The sequence below is a fragment of the Falco biarmicus genome, chromosome 9 (genome assembly GCF_023638135.1).
Source record: "Falco biarmicus isolate bFalBia1 chromosome 9, bFalBia1.pri, whole genome shotgun sequence".
Taxonomy (NCBI): Eukaryota; Metazoa; Chordata; class Aves; order Falconiformes; family Falconidae; genus Falco; species Falco biarmicus.
This window is the reverse complement of record NC_079296.1, coordinates 33,301,582-33,320,755: the sequence shown is the minus strand read 5'-3', so window position 1 is coordinate 33,320,755 and position 19,174 is coordinate 33,301,582. Positions and strand designations below refer to the sequence as shown.

Below are 19,174 nucleotides of genomic sequence, written 5' to 3'. Positions count from 1 at the left end.
ACATGAAATACATTTAATAAATAAAACATACACTTACTCGACTGCCATCTTCCAAAAACATATGAGAAGTGTCTGCCTTGTGGGATGTTCTCCAAGCTTTAGCGAGCAGCCGTACTATGTGCAGCCATTTCAAGGATTTTCCATAATTGTAAAAGCACACTGGCTAACTCTGAATTAGACTGAACAGCCTCAATTATATAACTCATTACTACTTCCAAGCATGCTTAGTGGAAAGAACAGGAGTTGTAAAGTAACGGATGATGGGAGATAAATTGGCATGTGTATGAATCAATGTTTAAACAAAGGAACTCCAGCTCTTTCTTGGAATAGCAACATTTTGATGTCTCAAATCCCCTGACACTGGTTTCATAAATGCAGTAACATAAACCATGTGCTGGGTGGTGATTTTCTGAGGACCTTCCCGCTTTCATTGTGTATTTTATTACAGGCCAAATGTGACATTAAATGCTATCCGCTGTGGCTTGGAGTTAAATACTTGCTCTGTTCAGAATAGCAACACTCAATTAAACAGCATGTTTCATGATCTACACCCTCTATTGTCACTGTGTTTAAGGGAAATAATGGGAGCACTGACCTATATTGCGTTTCTTATTATCGATGGAGATGAAGCGTATGCAGGGATTATCGGTGATGTACTGTGCAGCCCAGGGGACATCAATCCATGTACCGGCTTCATAAAAAAGTCCCAGAGCATAGCGGGAGGAGTAGCTCACAGATTCCAGTTGCTGCTTTTGACTTTCATTAATTACTGTGGAAAAAAAATATAAAAATCAGACAATCCCTCTTCTCTCAGAACATTAAATATGTGAGTGCTGTGGTTAAGCTGATTATTCTTTCCTGAAAATGACCAGACTGCTAAAACTAAGAATTTAATATTAAGCTTAGTGCTTTGTAATATTTTTTCTGGGACACCTCTTCATGAAGTTTTAATGGCGCATTATGTAGAGTACGTCCTTCACACGCAACCCTCCCCCATCTGTTGGCCGTTTATTTCCCAGTTCTCCGCTAGTTGCCTCTGACTTGAAACATCAATGAGTGGTGACTTTTTTCCAAATCTTTTCTCAAAGGGTGAATAAATGGGAATAAGAGGTTTGGGTGGCCTCTAGAACACCAAGTAAATGATTATATGACTCTTCAAAAACCCAATGACTTCACATACCAACAAAATGAACATAGGGACTCTTGAATCTCTGGGGAAAACAGCCCTGCAGCTTATGTGTTGCAATTCAAATGGATAAAGAAAACTGCACTTCAGCATACAAAGGGTCCATAACGAAGTTCAGCTCCTTCAGCTGCAGGTATCTGAAAGCAGTTTAAAAAATTTCAGAGCAAATATGAATCCAGTCCTTCCCATGATTAATTCTTCTATCTTCCAATTACAGCAAGATTTTTTTTGCCTCAATTTTATAATCTTCATAAAAAGCTGCACAAAGTAATATTAGCCCCACTGTGCATTCAAATACTATTTTATTTCATGCTAAAGAGAAATGCAGCAGTTTGACAAATTGTGGAGTTAGGTACATGTCTCTTCCTATTACCAAATGGACAGGCAGTGCTTCTGTGAGCAGGAGCAGGATGTGCAAAGACAACATCACAACAGTCTCCCACTTGCATGTGAAACTGCAAGCTCCATTGTGCTTGCTTGGAGATTTGATATTGAGAGGCAAATGGAAAACAATCGAGGTGCTTCATTGTATGCAAAATTCAGCCAACCTAAGGAACATCTTGTACGAAGAAAGGAGCAGCTGATGGCTACATCCACCATGGCACTTCCCACAGGCAGCAAGTCAGGTACTGAGTGGTACCTTCAGAAAGACTTCAGCTGAGTCCTGCCCCAGACAGACCAGCACCACGCATGGGGTAGGCTGGGATGGGCTGGAGGGGGCAGCTCTCCATGCAAGGCTCTGCATGTGAGAGGCATCTCAAGACTCATGCACAGCAAGCTGGCTAGGAGTCACGGCAGTGAAGGCCAACCAGCCCAGCATGAGAGCATCTAGCAGATATTATTACCCTCGAGCAAGGCCACATCTGGCCACACTGTGCGTTTTTTTGTGGCCCCCAGTACAAGGAAGACAACAAGAAACAGGGTAAGGTCCTGAGCAGGGTCACTAATGTGGTCCACTGAAGGGGGTCTCCATTCCCGGGGACTGCCCCAGCTCACCAGGGAGATGGCCCTGAACAACTTGCTGCAGCTGTGGTGTTGGACCTACTGGGAGCAGTATTAGGCTGGAGACACTCAACCTCGGTGCCTCCAGCTGGAGCTGCATACCCTACTCATGCCACAGTACTTCATAGAAGAACACTGTCTTCATGACTGACCTTGCTGTCACGACAAATGCCGCTCCTTCTCAGACCTTGCAATGAGAATGGCTTCATTACACACTCGCTCCACCAGCACACACTCTGTGCCCGGGAACCAGTATTTCCTGCTGTGCCAAGGTGAGACCCTAGGAATCAGGGTTATACATCAAACCTCCACGCATGGTGCTGTGACACTGGCACTCCCGACTTATGCAGTGCCGGCCAGGGCAGGGGTCCAGCAGCACTGTCAAAGCGTTTTCCAGCAGGATGCCTATTTTAGAGCACATTGAATCATGCTGAGAAGTCCTTGCAACAGCTGCCATTAAACCTGTGTAGCTGGTTTGCATGGCAAGGTTTTGGTAGCGGTGAGGCTAAAGGGGTGGCTTCTGCAAGAAGATGCCAGAAGCTTCCCCTATGTCCAATACAGCCAATGCCAGCCGTCTCCAAGACGAACCCGCCGATGGCTGAGGCCGAGCTAATCAGCGATGGTGGCAGCACCTCTGGGATAGCATATTGGGGTGGCGGGGGGTGGAATATCTGCACCACTGAGAGAGAGGAGTGAGACTACGTGAGAGCAACAACTCTGCTAGGTCAGTGAAGAAGGAGGGGGAGATACCCACAGATATGCACTGGCAGCCCAGGGAGGACCCCATGCCAGAGCAGGAGGATGCCTGAACACAGCTGTGACCCGTGGGAAGCCCGCACTGGAGCCAGTTTTCTGGCAGGACTTGTGACCCTGCGAGGGACTCGGGCTGGAGCAGCCTGTTCCTGAAGGACTGCACCCCGTGGAAGGGACCCACGCAGGAGCAGTGTGTGAACTGTAGCCTGTGGGAAAGACTCAAGCTGGAGAAGTTCATGGAGAACTGTCTCCTGTGGGAGGGACCCCACGCTGGAGCAGGGGAAGAGTGTGAGGAGGAAGGAGCAGCAGAAACAACATATGATGAGCTGACTGTAACCCCCACTCCCCATTCCTCTGTGCTGCTTGGGGGAAGGAGGTAGAGAAATCAGGTATTAAGTCTGGGAAGAAGGGAGGTGTGGGGGGAAGGTGTTTTTTCTGATTTGAATGGTAATAAATTAAACTAATTTTCCCCAAGTCAAATCCATTTTCCCATGACAGCAGTTGCTGAGTGATGTCCCTGTCCCTTTCTCGACCCATGAGCTTTTCATTATATTTTCTCTCCCCTGTCCAGCTAAGAAGGGGAGTGACAGAGTGGCTTTGGTGGGCACCTGGCATTCAGCCAGGGTCAAACCACCACAGCCTGTGAAGCCTACATACCACCGGTCTGCCTCAAGGTCCATTCCCACCACCACTGCTGGCATATGCCCTTCGCAAACAGCATCAAGGCTGCCTGCATATGGAGTCTATTTACTTGCAGAGGACAATGAGGAGGGGAGAGTGTCATTCCTGAGCCAGTCCCGGTAGAGAGGAGGTTCTGATGTCACTCCAGCTTTTACCAACCAATAGGTGACCATTTCAGCTGTGCAAGTCTACAGGTGCTAAGTCCAAACTCCTTGTCATGACTGGTCTATCCTGGCAACATTTCCATGTGGCCTCCCAAAATGTGCAGGGACTTGATTCAAGTCCCCATTTAGTGTCCTCCGAGAAGCTCAACAAGTAAGCCATAAAGCCTACTATGCCTCAGAAGCTTTGGTGAACCACCAGACAAGGTTTACCATGGATATGGAGTCCACTCTTCACAGACAGGTGCCTTCGACAGGAGGATGCATCATGGTCTGCCGTCACAATCTCTCACCTGAAAACCCACCAGGTTACTCATAGGTATCTGCCCCATCCCATTGTTTCTCTAGTTGTGTATTTTTTCCATGATGTCTCTCCACTCTATTCCTCTACATGTCATGGAGAAGATTGATTTCAGAGGCTGCTTTCTGCCTCCTCCCTTGAAACAGTGACCTCACGTACAGACTGCTCTCCTAACTGAGGTTCCTGGCTGGTCTCCCCCACTCCACCACACCCACACCAGCCTTACCTAATTACCAGCACACAAGAGGATCACAAGCCAGATTCCATCTCAAATCCCATCAGAAATAAACCTTGAAATGCCCCCAAGGAAAACGCTCACAAATTTTAACACAAATATGCTGAGAAACGTGAGGGGCAGAAAGAAACCCTCACCAGCTCATGAAAGCTGGGGAGACATAAGGAGGAGAAACCAGGCATCTGCCACTAGGGGTGGTGGCAGTGGAGCTGCCTTGACAGAGGAAGGCAGAGGACAGGCCTGCCCAGGAGGGTAGGACTGGCTGAGCACGACGGGGTCTGAAGAAGTTCCCTTTCCCTCTCCAGTCCAATGCCCGCTCTGAGAAGGTGTTGAGGGGGCCCATCTGGCTCTCATCTTGTCCCTGCACCTAGATCTTTCCAAGCAGGATCAACTCCTCTCCATGGAACACAGGAACTCCTCTAAGTGTTGTGTCAAAGACCCCTCAACCTCTGCTGTCACCTCCTCTTGACAAGGCTGCCTCCACGTAAGTTACGGCACGGTAGGGTTACCATTTGTTATACTGCTGGTCTGTGACCAAGACTCAGTAAAAGTTCAGCATGGAGAATGCTGTTGGTATCCTACTGCCTTGAGCGGGCTTCTGCAGCTCTCCGTGGAAGAACAACCCTGTACAATGTGCTCCACAGAAAACCAGGAAGAGGTAGTTGCAAGAGCTGCTCTTCAAGGTCATTTGTTCTTGTTTCACCCTGAGCATGTCCCAGCTGAGGAACTGGTGTCTCCTGTCTCACCCCAAGACTCCAGAGGTGGTGCAGACATCCCATCTGTGTGCGCTGCCTGGCCAGCCAGCTCTGAAAGCCACAGTGTGCAGAGGACCCTGCCCAGGCTCGCTCTGCCTTCCTCTGGGCCAGGCTGCTCCCCTGGGGCCCTGGGCTCCTGGGTGCACAGGGCTCCACGCCAAACCTTCAGAGCAGCCTGGCAGGGCAGCTGCCTTGGGCTGCAGTGAGGCACTGGCTTTCATCCCGGCTTTTCATGCCATTCAAAGGTTTTGTGTTGACCTGGGCATTAGCAGGACTCCCCTGGCTCCATGAGTCTCCTGCAGGCTGTCATCTCCATCCTCCTCCATCCTTCCCCTCTTCCACAGCTTCTCTCCAGCTTCTGCAGCCCCCAGCACCAGGAGATTTTGCGGTGTGGCACCACCGCTTGGCAAAGCCTGCGACCAGGAGGGGAAGGGAGGGGATTAAGCAGGGACACAGGGTGAGCTGGAGGACTGCCCTGGAGAAAAGGACGCCAGCATGAGAGGACCTCGCACATCCCACCCCACTGGAAATGTTCCCCATCCTGTGATAACTTCCCACCCAAGCCATGAATTCAACAGTGCAGGCACATGGTGCCAGCATCCGGGAACTGTCTCGGGGGCTCGTTACTGCCAAGTCGGAACCGTGATGCTAGCGACTTCAGCAGTGTTTGTTCCAGTTCCTCCTGGCAGACCACAAGAGCCCAGACAGGGAACTGCTGCTAAACACATGCTGCATGGTGGAGGGGACAGACCTTGTCCAGAAACCTCCCTGTCTTCTTTGAGGTAAGGGCTCTGCACAGTTGGGTTTTGAGATGTCCATCACCACCAGGCCCCTTCTTACAGTTATGATAATCACAACTTATTACGCATTCTTGCTGTGCTTCAAAAGAATACAAAAGCCCTATAAACAAGCAAATAAATACAAAGTTGCAATATCCCATCTAAAACACTACTCTTTGTCCAGGTTACTTTGGCAACTCACTTCCCCTTGGGGAAAAAAAAAATAAACAAGACCTCCTCCAGCCTGCAAAGCAAATTCCCTCAGCAAAGCTCAGCACACAGAAACCTCTGCACTGCAGGAACGCATCTGAGACAGGGATGAACTGCCCAGCTTGGGGGCTGCAGCTGCTGAGCTGCCTAAGCCCGTACCCTGCCTCTGCTCCGCAGCACACATGGGCTGCTGCAGGGGAAGGGACGGGCAAGTTTAAGTTTCCTCCGCAAATGGTTTATTACACAGAGCGCTTCAGCAGGTACAACCTTCACAACGTTAAGTGTTGCCAAAGCCGAGCCAGCCAGTTGGCTCTGAAGTACCTCGTTTAAGACTTAACGTCACTTTATGGCCTGTCTTCACAAGCTATAAAGTTTCAGAAGGTGTTAGGGGTCATTGGGGATGGGTGCTGAATAGCGGTGCAGTAATCAAAGATAAGTTACAATTTTATCAGCTTTCAGCATACATATACACATGGAGCTTGACCGGGGGATGCTGGCAAAAGCGGATGAAGGCAACGAGCCCAGCTGAGCAACCTCCCTCCCAGGAGAGGGAAGACAGCAGGCAGGCAGCTTTGAGGCTGTAGGCACCAGCCAGAAGTGACAGAACTGTGACTTAACAGATCAAAGGGCTGTAAACAGCTAGGGCGGCTCTTTCTCAGCAGCGAGGGAAGGAACAGCTTCGGGAAGAAGTTGCTTTTCAAAGCCTTGGGGAGATGGAATAACACACAGGCTAAGCACACCAGGTTATACTGCCCAGCGCCTGCAGGTGTTTCAGAAACAGTGACAGGCAGCTCAGCAACAAGAAGTGAACCCCAGAAACACTGAGGAGTTTCTCCACACTCAGTCCTACCCTGTCCTTGGATAAACCAGAGCTGGAAGGGAACCTGCAGAGTGGAAACAGAGGGGCAGCGCTGCAACGCTAACCACCCCACACACAAGTGCATTGGACTTATGGTCAGGCTCAGGCTCGAGGCAGCTGCAGCAGGTCGCTGGGGGCTGCGGCCGGGTGAGTTGGGGCATCCCCAGGGATGGGGATCCCCCATCACTCAGGGCCCCATCCCAGGGACGACCCACTGACATGGGGATGGGCTGTTCCCTTGAGGCCAGCCGGATTTTCCTGTGCTGCAGCTTGTGCCGGTGCCTCTGGTCTCTTTCTGACTATATCACAAACCAGAAATGACTAATACCCATTGTCTCCAACAGTCAGGTTTATATCTCAAAATTTAAAAGTGTTTTAATTCAGTTAATGATCTAAGTTTGCTAACCAATTTGCTTAATTATTGCTTAGGTTTTTTAGAAATAATGTCTGTGGTTCACTGGATTTTAAACTGCAAATCTGCAAAACTGAGAAATTTTGTATAGCTTGAGAAGACAGGCAATAATGTGATGTCAAGTTTGAAATCCAGCAACAAAAAAGCTGAACTGTATGCAAAAACAATGCTACGAGTTGTAAGACTAAGGTTCTTCCCCTGCTCCATCCATTACGTATTTTAGCAAGGCCAACAAGTTGATCTAAGGACAAGAAGACAGCCTTCATTTTGAATTTCCATACTTTTATTGGTTTAAATGAAAACCAGACTGTTGTTTTAATTTTGTGTATGAAACCACAAAATAACTACTAATTTTTCCCCTTCCAACAAAAATGGTTAAGATGATTTTAATAACATTTTGGAAAAAAAACCCAGCTTTCAAACCATGGAATTGTCCAGCATACAAGACTCAGCCATAGTGATATTTTTAAAGCAATGCATAAAGACATGAAAATCTTATATTTTCCACTGACAAATTCAACTACAGCTGCACTGCAAATGCCACTGAAGTAAATGTCCTCTGGAGATTTCATCACATCAAAGCAAGGGGCATGTATACTTTATTTGCTGTTTCTCTAGACACTGACGGCAGAGTGGATTACTTATCTGTAACACTCAATAAATATAGTTAAGGGCCTTTTATCTGCTGTTCCAGTACTTTAATGTCACCTCGCTGCCTCACTCATATTGTGGGAAGGAGAGGACCCAGAGATCCCATTAGGGCCAGCAAGAGAGAGGAGAGCCAAGGCTTCAGCTGGCAGGCGGGGCGCACGGGCACCACGCCATTCAGGAGTGCAGGACTGAGCCCAGCCTACCATCACAGAGGCCAGAGAAGCAAAAATAAACCCAGCTGCTCCAATGGCCAAGAACCAACTAGGACTATCAAGGTTTAATCCTATATGTTTAGTCATCTGCCAGCAAGTAAGGGAGGGGATTGCAATATGCACCTTTACCTGCAGAAAGGCACTGCAGGAGCTAGGTAGCACCTCAATCATTGACCATCAGCTTGTGGCAGCTGTCAGAGGCTCCAGCAAGACTGGACTTGCAACTGCAATTTTGAGCAAGCAGAGATGAGGAAGAGACATGATGGGTTGGTAAAGGATTCAGGTCAGTCTGGTAACTGAAGCAGATAGGTTACCCGTAACTTCACACAAAGTCCCATGTACCTGTCACTGTAGGTCGCAGCTGCTGGGTACAGGGAGAACTGCAGAGAAAAGCAGATGCTACAATGTGAGATGCATTTTAAATAATACTTGTTTTGGAAACTTTGCTATTCCCAATTTCAGTACTTCTAAAAGCCTGTGGACACTTATCTCTCTATCAAGTCACCACATGATTTCAGAGCTCAGCTGGGATGCTTGTATCCAGCTCTTGCAATGCACGTAAGGATGTGTGGGCAAACTTGGTTAAACAAATTGAGATCCTGGTTTGAGAGACTTCCAGGCATTAGAGCGAAAACACTCTTATTTTGTTTTACCGTCCAGTCTTGCTGGGTGGCACAGAGGATGTTGCATCCTGACAACTAGCAGCTCCAAAGAAGATAACAAACAACCAGATACAGTTAGTGTTTCAACGCACACAGCTATCACCCAATATATTCAAAATTGCTTACTAGGTATGACCAAGGTAACTGTAAAACTAGAGACATTGCCAGCCACTGAAGCACTAAAAAAACCCACCCTATAGCAGTACTTTTAAGAACTGAAAGTGAATGCTATTAGAGCAGCAAAATAAGAGGATGCTGGACTTGAAGTTTTTTTTCTTTTAGGAAAAGATCGCTCTTTTTAGTCTTAACTTCTTTTACTGGAAACTTCTTATTCTTCTAATTATCCAACAGCTTTAGCTTTGGTGGGAATAGTATTAGAACCTGGCTTGAGCTCTGTGATTTTTCCAGAGTATCCTTGCAATTCAGTGTAACTCCTGCTCCTTGTGGGCCTGCTTTCAGCACTTTCTTAAGCCATTCCTAGGAAGCAGGGTGGCACAGGTGTGTCTGATGGGACTAGCGGTTTCTGCTAACCACAAGAGTCCTGCTGGGGCTGTAAGCAATCAGGAAAAACGAAAATACTCTGAAGGATACTATAATTTGTATCAAGGGATGAAGCAGCCCCTTGTATCCACCCACAACCACTACAAGAGGGAAAAGGTGCTTCTATGGTTACCTTCTATTCCTCCCTGCTTGAGTTTTAGCAAGCAAAAACTTCAGCTGAAGCTTTGCCAGCGACCATGGCTTATGCGGTGCCTCAGTATCCACTCCTGCTTTGACACATTTGCAAAGAAAAATATCCCTTTCATCTGTTGAAAAGCTCAGCATCAAGGTTGGGCAGCAAGATGTCCCTGCATCCTGGGAAGAAACCAGCTATCTTTTGTCACTGCCCAGACACCCCCGGGTTTTCAGGAATTCAGCTTTGTCTTCTGGAAACAATACCAGTCCTGCCCAACTCTCATCTCCACCTGCCAGGGGATGGCACAAAGAGAAATAAAAACATCCTGCCCATTTTCTCTCCTACCTTCCAGAAAATTTTGTCAGACATATGGATTTAAGAAAACCTGACAAATTTATGAAGGATCTCGGTAGGTGTTGCCTATTTCCCAGCAGATGGATAAGCTGGTGCACAAGCCCCTCCCTGTAATTCCCTCGTACTCAATTCAGCCTTTAATTAGAAGGTTTCTTTCCACCTTCTTCATTTTTCCTATACCTTATTTCTGTGATGATACACTTCTGTCACAGCTATGCCTTCAATAACCCTGCCACTGATGCTATCCCCCGAAAGGTGTTGTTATTCCCTTAGACTGCTTTACTCAAGGTTTTCTTTGCAGCATCTTAGTGATACACTGACAGCAAATCTAAACGCATCAATCAGATGTTGTCAGTGACACAGTATTTGTAAGTGACTAGTGATCACCACTATTTTAAAAGTTAAAAAGGAAACTCCATGGTTAAACAGCAAAGATATTTTTAGCCTAGGTATCAAGTTAAGAGATTTTAGTAAGACGCTCACCCAGCAGAATAGGCAGCTCAGCTAAGTACCTGGAGATACAGCTTATTGTCACAGCTCACAAAGTGCTGCCATAGCTCTGTTCGGGAGATGAATTATTCAGGACGGCACATTACTATAACCTTCACACAATGAAGCCTCTGTGGATGGCAACCTCTTCTTCCTCAGCAGGCTTGTGGAAACCTTTCCTACTACTCCCCAGAGCAAGAAGCTGCTGCCCTGAGCTCTCTAGTTGAGCGGTGACAAAGGACAGACTTTTCAGACACTCCCCCTCTGCAGAGTCATCAACGCTGACACCGTGCCATGACACTGGCCCTCTGCCACCACATTGACCATTTCAAGATGCAGGCTGTTGCTGCCTTTGCGTAGGAGGGAGCAGAGGTTATGAGAAAGGCTTCGTTTTTAAGTTCAGCTTCCTTATCAAACAGCTCAAGATTTCTTAAAAAAGGCAGCATAACAGTTAAACACAGCCATGCCTGTATCTGCATTGAAATACTCACTAAACATAGTTACATGTTGCTATATACTTCTCATTTTCTTATTATGCTCAGCTTTTGTTTCAACAATCCTGTTTGGATCCAATGCAATGCTCACTCCTGCATGTATGCAATGTCTGTAACAACTTGAATAATTATTTCAAATCCCTGTGGTCCTGGCTGACTTGGCATAAAGCCACTTTAAAGTTTGTGGCACGTGAAGGAAAGGCATATTTAAAAATGCAGATGATTAAGCGGAAAGAAAGATGCTGGGGGGGTGGGGGGCGGGAAGTACAAGTAATTTTTTATGAAGTTTATGATTTTGAGAACTAAGCTCGAATACCTGTGCACCAGCTACTCTTGACAATATGATTAGCAATTCACTCACTATTAAACTAAAACCTTCATCAATTTTCTCAAGAAACATTTACATTAATCTCCTACAGCACCACACATTGTGTTTGAGTCAACTTTTGCTATCAACAGAGAAACAAAATTGCACTGTTCCTAGGACTGGGGACAACACTGGCATGAGGACTGAATACCACCAGCTCCTGTCTCCTGGAGAAAAGGCAGGTGAGAAAAGAGGAGGGCTGCCCTGGATCTCTGCCAAACAATGGACCATGCTACACCTGCTGCACCAACATTCGTTCAGCAGTACGGAAAGGGCTGTGCTGCTCTGAGAGCTGATACACTCGGGTGTCTGCACCCCGGCACCACCCAAAAGGCCAGGCCCAGTGCCTGCCTCCTCCAGCCCAAACTGACACAGATCCTGCATTTTTGTGGTAGGAGACTGGTACAGGAGCATGCTGCAAAACTACCTTTGTTTTCTCTACCTTTACATTGGTCCCTGTTATAACTATTCACACGCTCAGGTCATACTTTTACCAAAAAAAAGTCCTTGACTCAAAGCAATAATCTTTTTTATTACTCTTAATACATAATTCAATTTCTAAATTTAACAAGCCTCTATCCTCTTTCGCCCATTCCTCAGCTTATTCTTAACCTGCATACTGTATTACACACAGCTACGGAGCGCCATACTGTTCTCTTTAGCCCATATGCTGTGTGCAGTTTTTAGGTGGATTTGTATATGTATATGTAGACAGATTCACGATTTTTATATTCATGTTAATGGGCAAAATTACTTTGCAGACATATTACTTGGATGAGTTGATTGTGAGGGCGGAAGCTGAAACTTAACCAAAAATCCAGTCATTTCCTCGGTGATGCCATCAGAAGCAATGCAGCCCCCTGAAGATGCATACAATGACAGCACATGACATTTTAGTCTCGTGAAACTGCAGCATATGTGATGCCCACACCACACCACAGCAATGCTGCTTGCTGTGGTTTATTGTATCTATGGTTTTGATTCAAAATTAATGACATCTTAGTTTAAAATATGAGTCTCTGCTAAGCTTCCACCCTGGGAAGAACAGGATATGACATTTATAAGCAAGTAAAACTAAAGAAGACAGTAACTGATTTTTCACAATTGTAATGGTTCAAAATGCCCATATTTTAGCTGGGAAATTTCTTCCAGTTTTGCCTGAGAGGGAGCAAAGATGAATACCTCTGTGGAGCCACCAGGACAGGCCAATCCTTCCAGCAAGGAATGAAGATACCCAGGATTTTCCAGGAGACTTTGGACTTGCTTGGAAATTAGAGTCACTTACAAAGAACCCCAAGAAATCAGCCAATAAAGTCCAAATAAAAAATGTACTACAGACATACACTCCAGTTTCTATTTTGTAATCATTTATAGCTAATGATATAGAACATATATATATGACATGACATCATATTACTCTCATTAGCACAACTGCAAATACAGTTTCCATACTATAGGCAGAGCAACATTTGTCATGTGTTATAGTTGCAAAGCCTGCTAGTTTCTGTGACTGACTTTGAAGCAGACAGAAGCTGAAGACATCTTTGAGAAAATCTGATTTTATTCAGAGACCTCTGTATAGATTTAAGATCTCATCTTCGAGCTAAGAGACTTGGAAAAGTTTAGCTAAAAAATAAATAAAGCTCATTGTCACATTTCCTCTGGATTAATTTGCAGATTAATCCAGATTCATCTTCCTGCTGTGCCGTCATTACAGAGGACTTAGAAGAGCTTCCTTCCTACATCAAGTTACAAAGTGCTACACACAGTTCTGCTACTCTCTGGTGCCAAAATGTAAAAGCTCATTACTTACATAATCGTCATCATAAAACATTTACCAAATAACTTATGCAGCTACTGTACACAGCATTGAGCTGAATAATAAAGTTGAAAGGATTTATTTTCTTTAAGTATGACACTAGTTGCTGAAATAGCATTAAAAGCTTTTCAAGGCAACAAAGATGTTGGCTTACTGCTCTGCATTTTGACTCTGACAGAATAAACACATAAATAAATTGAATTAGATCTGCCTGATGTTTCTGGCTTCTGGGCTGCAGCTCACCACTGACTGTGGTGGAAGACCCTAATGGCATGCAAAGCTGAAGTGCAGCAGTTGGAGGCTCATCTGTAAGGTCTCAGTACAGACTGACTCCTTGCAACACTTCCCTATTACTAAACTCAAGCCAATACCTGTAATGCAATACCAGCAGTAATGCACACTCACAGAATCAAAATGCAGCTTTACAATAATGGACAACAAAGTTATTTCAATTTAAATAAGTACTACAGAAAATGCTTTCAGGCATTATTAATTATTGAGGAAGGATTCGGCTGGCCACTGGAAATTTCCACTTAAGACAAAAAAAGAAACATATTTTCCTCTCTTTTTAAAGTAAATGTGCATCTCTAGTTCATTACCAGGAGGACACAAAAGGAAAGAATACAGGGTTGAGCCATGCACATCAAGAAGACGCAAGAATTGTATTCAACTTTTACAAGAACCCTCTCAGGGTGATTTTTAGGGGATTTTTACCCCCATTCAGGCCAGAGGTTATCAAGTTTCAGTATTACCTCTATCCAGACCTCTTCTCTTTTCATTTTTGGAATCAGTCCAAACAGCTTTATTGGGCTTTCCAGTTCTTGTACTGGAAGAGAGGTTTATGCTTTCAGAGACTGCTAATACAATGCAGCTGTCTCTTCCAGGCTGAAGAATCCCAGGCTATTTAGTCATCCCCAGCTGAGAAGCCATCCCATGCCTCTGGCCATCCACCTCTGTGGGCATCCCTGAAGCTTTCTGAATGATCAAAACACAACTGCATGCAACACTGAAGCTGCAGGCACGTCAAGAATGTATCTAGCAGCATCATGGTATCACTCTCCTCTGTTCTCTATTTAATTCTGTTTAACACTCAGTTTCTTTCACAGTCCCAGGGAGTGATGAGCTTACATTTTCAATGAAACTCAAGCTCTCACTGAAATTGGTCAGATCAGGTTTCTACACCAGATACATGAAGTTAGGATTATTTTTTTCAATTGCTTCACATATTTATGCTTCTGATCACAAAATGAAAGGGTGACAAGAAACCACTGCTCTTTGCAAAGAGAAAGACACATTATAGGGACTGGCACCTGTATTCACTTAAAACACTATTTGAATGCAGCTGGTGAATCACGTGAGAGGTGGCAGTGTTGGAAGCATCGTGCTGACATGACTTTTGGAAATGAGTGGCAGAATACATACAGAAGATGCTCCAAGTAACGTGCATCTTACTTGAGTAGGCCAACTACACAACCACTCCATTTAGAGGAAAACACTAGAGAAAGAGAAGTCTCTCCCTCCCCATCCCTTCTGCTAACGCTTACCTGGCTTTTAGTCACAAGGAAGACCCAGTACCAGCTCTGTGCCCATCCCAGCCCACCGTTAGCACTTTTGCTGGCCATTACTTTGGTACTGCAAGTTTAATAATACCTTGTATTCCCACACATTTTCCAGTTAAGGAATACACAGATAGGAGCAGCTCGCCCTAATAAAATTTGAACAGCAGCCCAAGTGGCCAGTTCTGGTCTACCTCCTTGCCTTTCACACTGACCTGCAACATGGCCCTGGGCAAGTCATGTAACCTTCCTATATACAGGTTTTTTTAGTGCTGAAACAAAAGTAATTATAATGATTTTTGTCATAATGATGTGGGAATTAATCAATCACATTCCTTCCTAAACAGTAGATGTAGCAGAACTAAAATAGAAGATGCAGCCAAGAAGTGGTGTGCTGCCATCCCCTCCTCTTGTGACAGTACAGCTATAGTTTCCGTATGTTTTTTCCTGGTAAGGAAAGATTGTATTAAGTACTGGAGGATCTGTCTGCTGCTTTAACTATTTCATAAAAATGGTTACTGGGGAACTAAATGACCTTACATGTCTGTAAGGAAGTTTTGGACATCTATTCTACCATTAATTCTCAATATTAAGTTTTTTTTTTCTCAAATCATCATAAACAGTCTCCCTTTTTAATACTATTAATGATCATGCATTTCTATCTATCACACAATCTAGCTTAAATGTTTCCAAGTTGCTTCTCTTCAGTTCATTAGTTTGGCCTGAAGTTGCCTATATATTTTATCATCCTCAGATGGGTCATCTAACAGCTCTGCTAATTTCCGCTCTTCTACTGCAGTAAACCCAGACCTACTGACAAGGACCTCACTGCATACTGATACACCTCTTGGAAAAGAGAGTGTTGGATCCAGTGACAATGGTGTTCTCCCAAAATTACTCTCCTGATGCATGCATGGCTAGACACATCTCCAATTATACTGACCTTGTGTGGTCACTTCACTGAAGAAATGTGAACCGCCCTGTGTTTACTGACTTTGCAATACCTTGGACACCTGACTTCTCTACGAGATGTAACCCATCATGGTACAGTAAAAGAGGTACATGGATATAAATATCATTTAGTTGATGTTTTTTTTTTTAAATCTGCGAAGAATTATTCCCTTATGGAGGTGATAGGAATCAGCTGCCTAATCTGTTTTGCTTCCACCATAGCAAAGCTGGGACCAGTATTAAAGCAAAGAAGCAAACAAAAAGCAGCGTGGAAAAAATCCCAAACTGAAAACAGATTCCGAAGTCAGTCTGAGTATGATGAGTCCTGAAAACCAGTCAGGAAGTAAGACTTGCTGCAGGGAGACAGGTTTCCCCATTTGATGAAGTTCTGTCTTCTCCCATGGATTGGTAAGCTGAAAACCCAAGAAATATCAGATCCTACTGTTCATGGCACCATATGCTGAGGAAAGTGCCTAGTAATTAAAAGGATCGTGATCAGAAAACTACCAGTGAGAAGTGAAGGAATGGCACTGGCACTGAGACATGTCAGTATCGAGGTGCCAGAAAATTCATGACAAATCACACACAAATATTGGGGGGGGGGGGGGGGCACGGAACAACTAAATTATATTTAGAGGAAGTCTGTGATTTTCTGGTGTTGGGAAAAATCTTACCATCACGAGCTTAAACACTGAATACATTTAAATGGAATTTAAACTCCCAATGAGGCTTTCAAGTTGATGTTTTCAAAAGCATACAAATTATTTCAGAGGATGGGCTCATACTCCACTAAGATAATACTGAGAGAACTATGATTGGTTTGTCAATACACTACCTTACAGTAGGAAGATACAACAGGTTTCAAGAGAAGAGAGGAAGACAGACAGCAGAAAGTGAGATACGTTCAGAGAGGTGACACAAGGCAAAGACACTTGTTTCTCACCTCATTACCTGGGAAAACAAATACTTGCTCAACACCATCCATCACAAATGGGCCCTACCAGGGCCTACACTACCTAGCAGTAGTAGCTTTCTCATTATCAGCTTCTCCTCTAATCATACCTAATTTCTCCTGGCCTCAGAGGATTTTTATGAAGCCTTTAATTCACCCCAAATACTTTTTAAAAGCAGCCAGTGAATGCACCTTCTTGTCTTCTCAATATTTTAGGGGGTTGTGGGGAAGGAAATAAACCCATAAACTTTATTCTTTCAAGAGGAAAATAAAAATTTTGTGAAGAGTAGATTTATTATAAAACTTAATATGTAATGGGAAAGTTTATTTTTAGAAGCTGTTTGCACTGTAATAATTAGTTGAACAGAATCTGGGACAAGTCTCAGGAATCCACATCCTGAGATAAAGCTACGTAACACTGGAGAATCACAGCACTGATGATCTTTATAATCATGTCACAAACATCTACACATCCAAATCTGGATAGAATTTAGAGCTTAATAGTCACCATACTGTGTACAAAATGTAAAAATAATAATAAAAAAATCCTTTTATTTTCATTTGAGAAACAAATAAGCAGTCTTGAAAGATAAAGCAAATCCACTTGCTGGGGAAGAAGAATCTATTGGACAATGGGAAATGCCGAAACTTCACAACTACCTGCCTGGACAAATGTTTCCTTCAGGATGAAATTCTCATCCACCACATCTTTCAGAATTTACACGACTCTCATGTTCTCTAAAAAGAAAATGGTGTATCTGGGGCATTTTAATTGCACACCAAGTTATGTCAGCTGTAATATCAACCACCAGAACTGTGAAATACACAATAATCCCCCTCACATAAGCAAACAAACCCAGGATATAAAATGCCACTTTGAACTACATATGCCATACTGACACTGTCCATAGGTAGAGCACACATGACATTTGCTGCCTTTTTTTTTTTTAATCAAATAGGTTGTGGCTGTATTTCTTATCTTTCCTTCTGTTCTTTATTTCACTTTTAATTTTTTCCCTGCAGCTAAATTAGTTATAGGCTTTACAGGGCTTTCCTCCCAGAAGTTCTAATAAAGCAAAGACTGAAAAGCTGAAACAAAGTTTTATCCTTTTACTATTTTTAGAAGCATATTTGAATTCTTATGTGCATATTTCAGCAACTAAAAGGGCAGGGGAGAGGGGAAAACATCATTTCCGATGTATTCCAGCACTACAAATGGAACAATCTGGTGCAGTGGATAGAAGGGGATAGGAAGGACAGAAAAGGGAAGAAATCAGGACTGAATAAAGATATGCAAGGAGATAAGCAGAAGAACAGACGAGAATGAAGGTACCAGGTGCTACGTACAGAAGAAAGACAACATGAAATGCAAGGCAATAGGGCAGGAGGAAAAGACAATGAAAAACACAGTGGAGGTAACAGATATACAAAAAACCCCCCAACTTTAAGGAAAATCACTTTTCAAAAAGAAAGTGAATGATGAATCAAGAGAAATGTGAACTAAATGAGGAAAACATAGAACTGAAGTCATAGAACTGAAGTTAAGAAGAGAGAGGCAGACCAGAATGAAGGCTCACAGCCCAGACGCTCTTGTGCATTTCCATGGCAGATGTTCTGTCTCCCTAAATTTAGTAGAAACAATGGGATTAATCCTTTTACTGAACTGGCAGAGTATTTTATTTTCGATTATGCAGTTTAAGAATTAAAAGTTGCCTTGGCTGGTGCTAAATGTCTGAAAGCCTTGACCCATATTCTGGTACCTCCGCTATGGGTAATGTGGGTTTTGGAGATATTGCTTATACTAAAATAATTTTTCTATTTTCTCCTTCAACTGGCCAGTGTTTTGCAGCAAATGCCAGTTAGAGGGTCTGCGCACTTTTTTGAGGTCCAGACCTCAGCCACATAAATAGGCAGGCTCTTTAGATCCTGATGTTTTCGTACTAAATTTTAAACAAATATTTAATGTTGAAATAAGCACAAAAGATGTGCTGGTGGAATAAATCTAGTTTTGTTGGACAATGCTGAGACTGTTACCAACAGGTGTCCATCCAAATGAAGACACTGAAGTGAGGTTCACAAATGTCATTGGTTCCTTAAGAAAAAAGATGATTGGAATTTATTTTGTTTCTGCAGTTAACTTAGTCTAAAAAATTATACTCTTTGCTTTTAGAATGTCTCACATAACTCAGACAAGTTCAGCTGACCACAGAGGACTCAGCACTTAATGCAGGGTTCCTTGCAACTGCAGAAAACTAGATGTCGTGCTCTCAGTGGACCACAGCAGCCCATGCTGCTACTGCTAACACCAGTGTGTCTGATGAGGATTACTCTGCTTCCCCAGGTATGTTCTAGAGACAGCTTTTGCGTGTGTTGCTCCACATTTTAGAGCTTAATTAGGAAATAAGTTTATGGGGCTTTATACTGAGTATCTCCTATCAACCAGAGGTTAGTAGAGCAGCTGTCATTATATTTACAGTTCAGCGTTAAAACTGATGACTGTCTTAAATTAAATGTCTCCACTTACTGATAGGAAACTTTATACGAAACCTGCAGTCCACATTTACCAACACTTTACTGAGGCTAAGACAGTTACCAGTTTTTTTAAAAAAAGATTTTTACATTTTTTAAAGGTTACTCTTTATAACTTAGCATTTGGT

General features: G+C 43.9%; 1 protein-coding gene across 2 annotated transcripts in view; it reads right to left on the bottom strand.

Moving 5' to 3' along the window:
- Nucleotides 1-19,174, bottom strand: part of RNLS (renalase, FAD dependent amine oxidase) — a 75,945-nt gene that overhangs the window by 17,733 nt on the left and 39,038 nt on the right. Inside the window, exon 5 of one of the 2 annotated variants that reach the window (XM_056352816.1) lies at nucleotides 596-769. The exons of the other annotated variant lie outside the window; for it this stretch is intronic. Within the exon in view, the coding sequence (XP_056208791.1) occupies nucleotides 596-769 (174 nt within the window). The remainder of the gene's footprint in view (nucleotides 1-595; nucleotides 770-19,174) is intronic. 2 annotated transcript variants of the gene reach the window in all.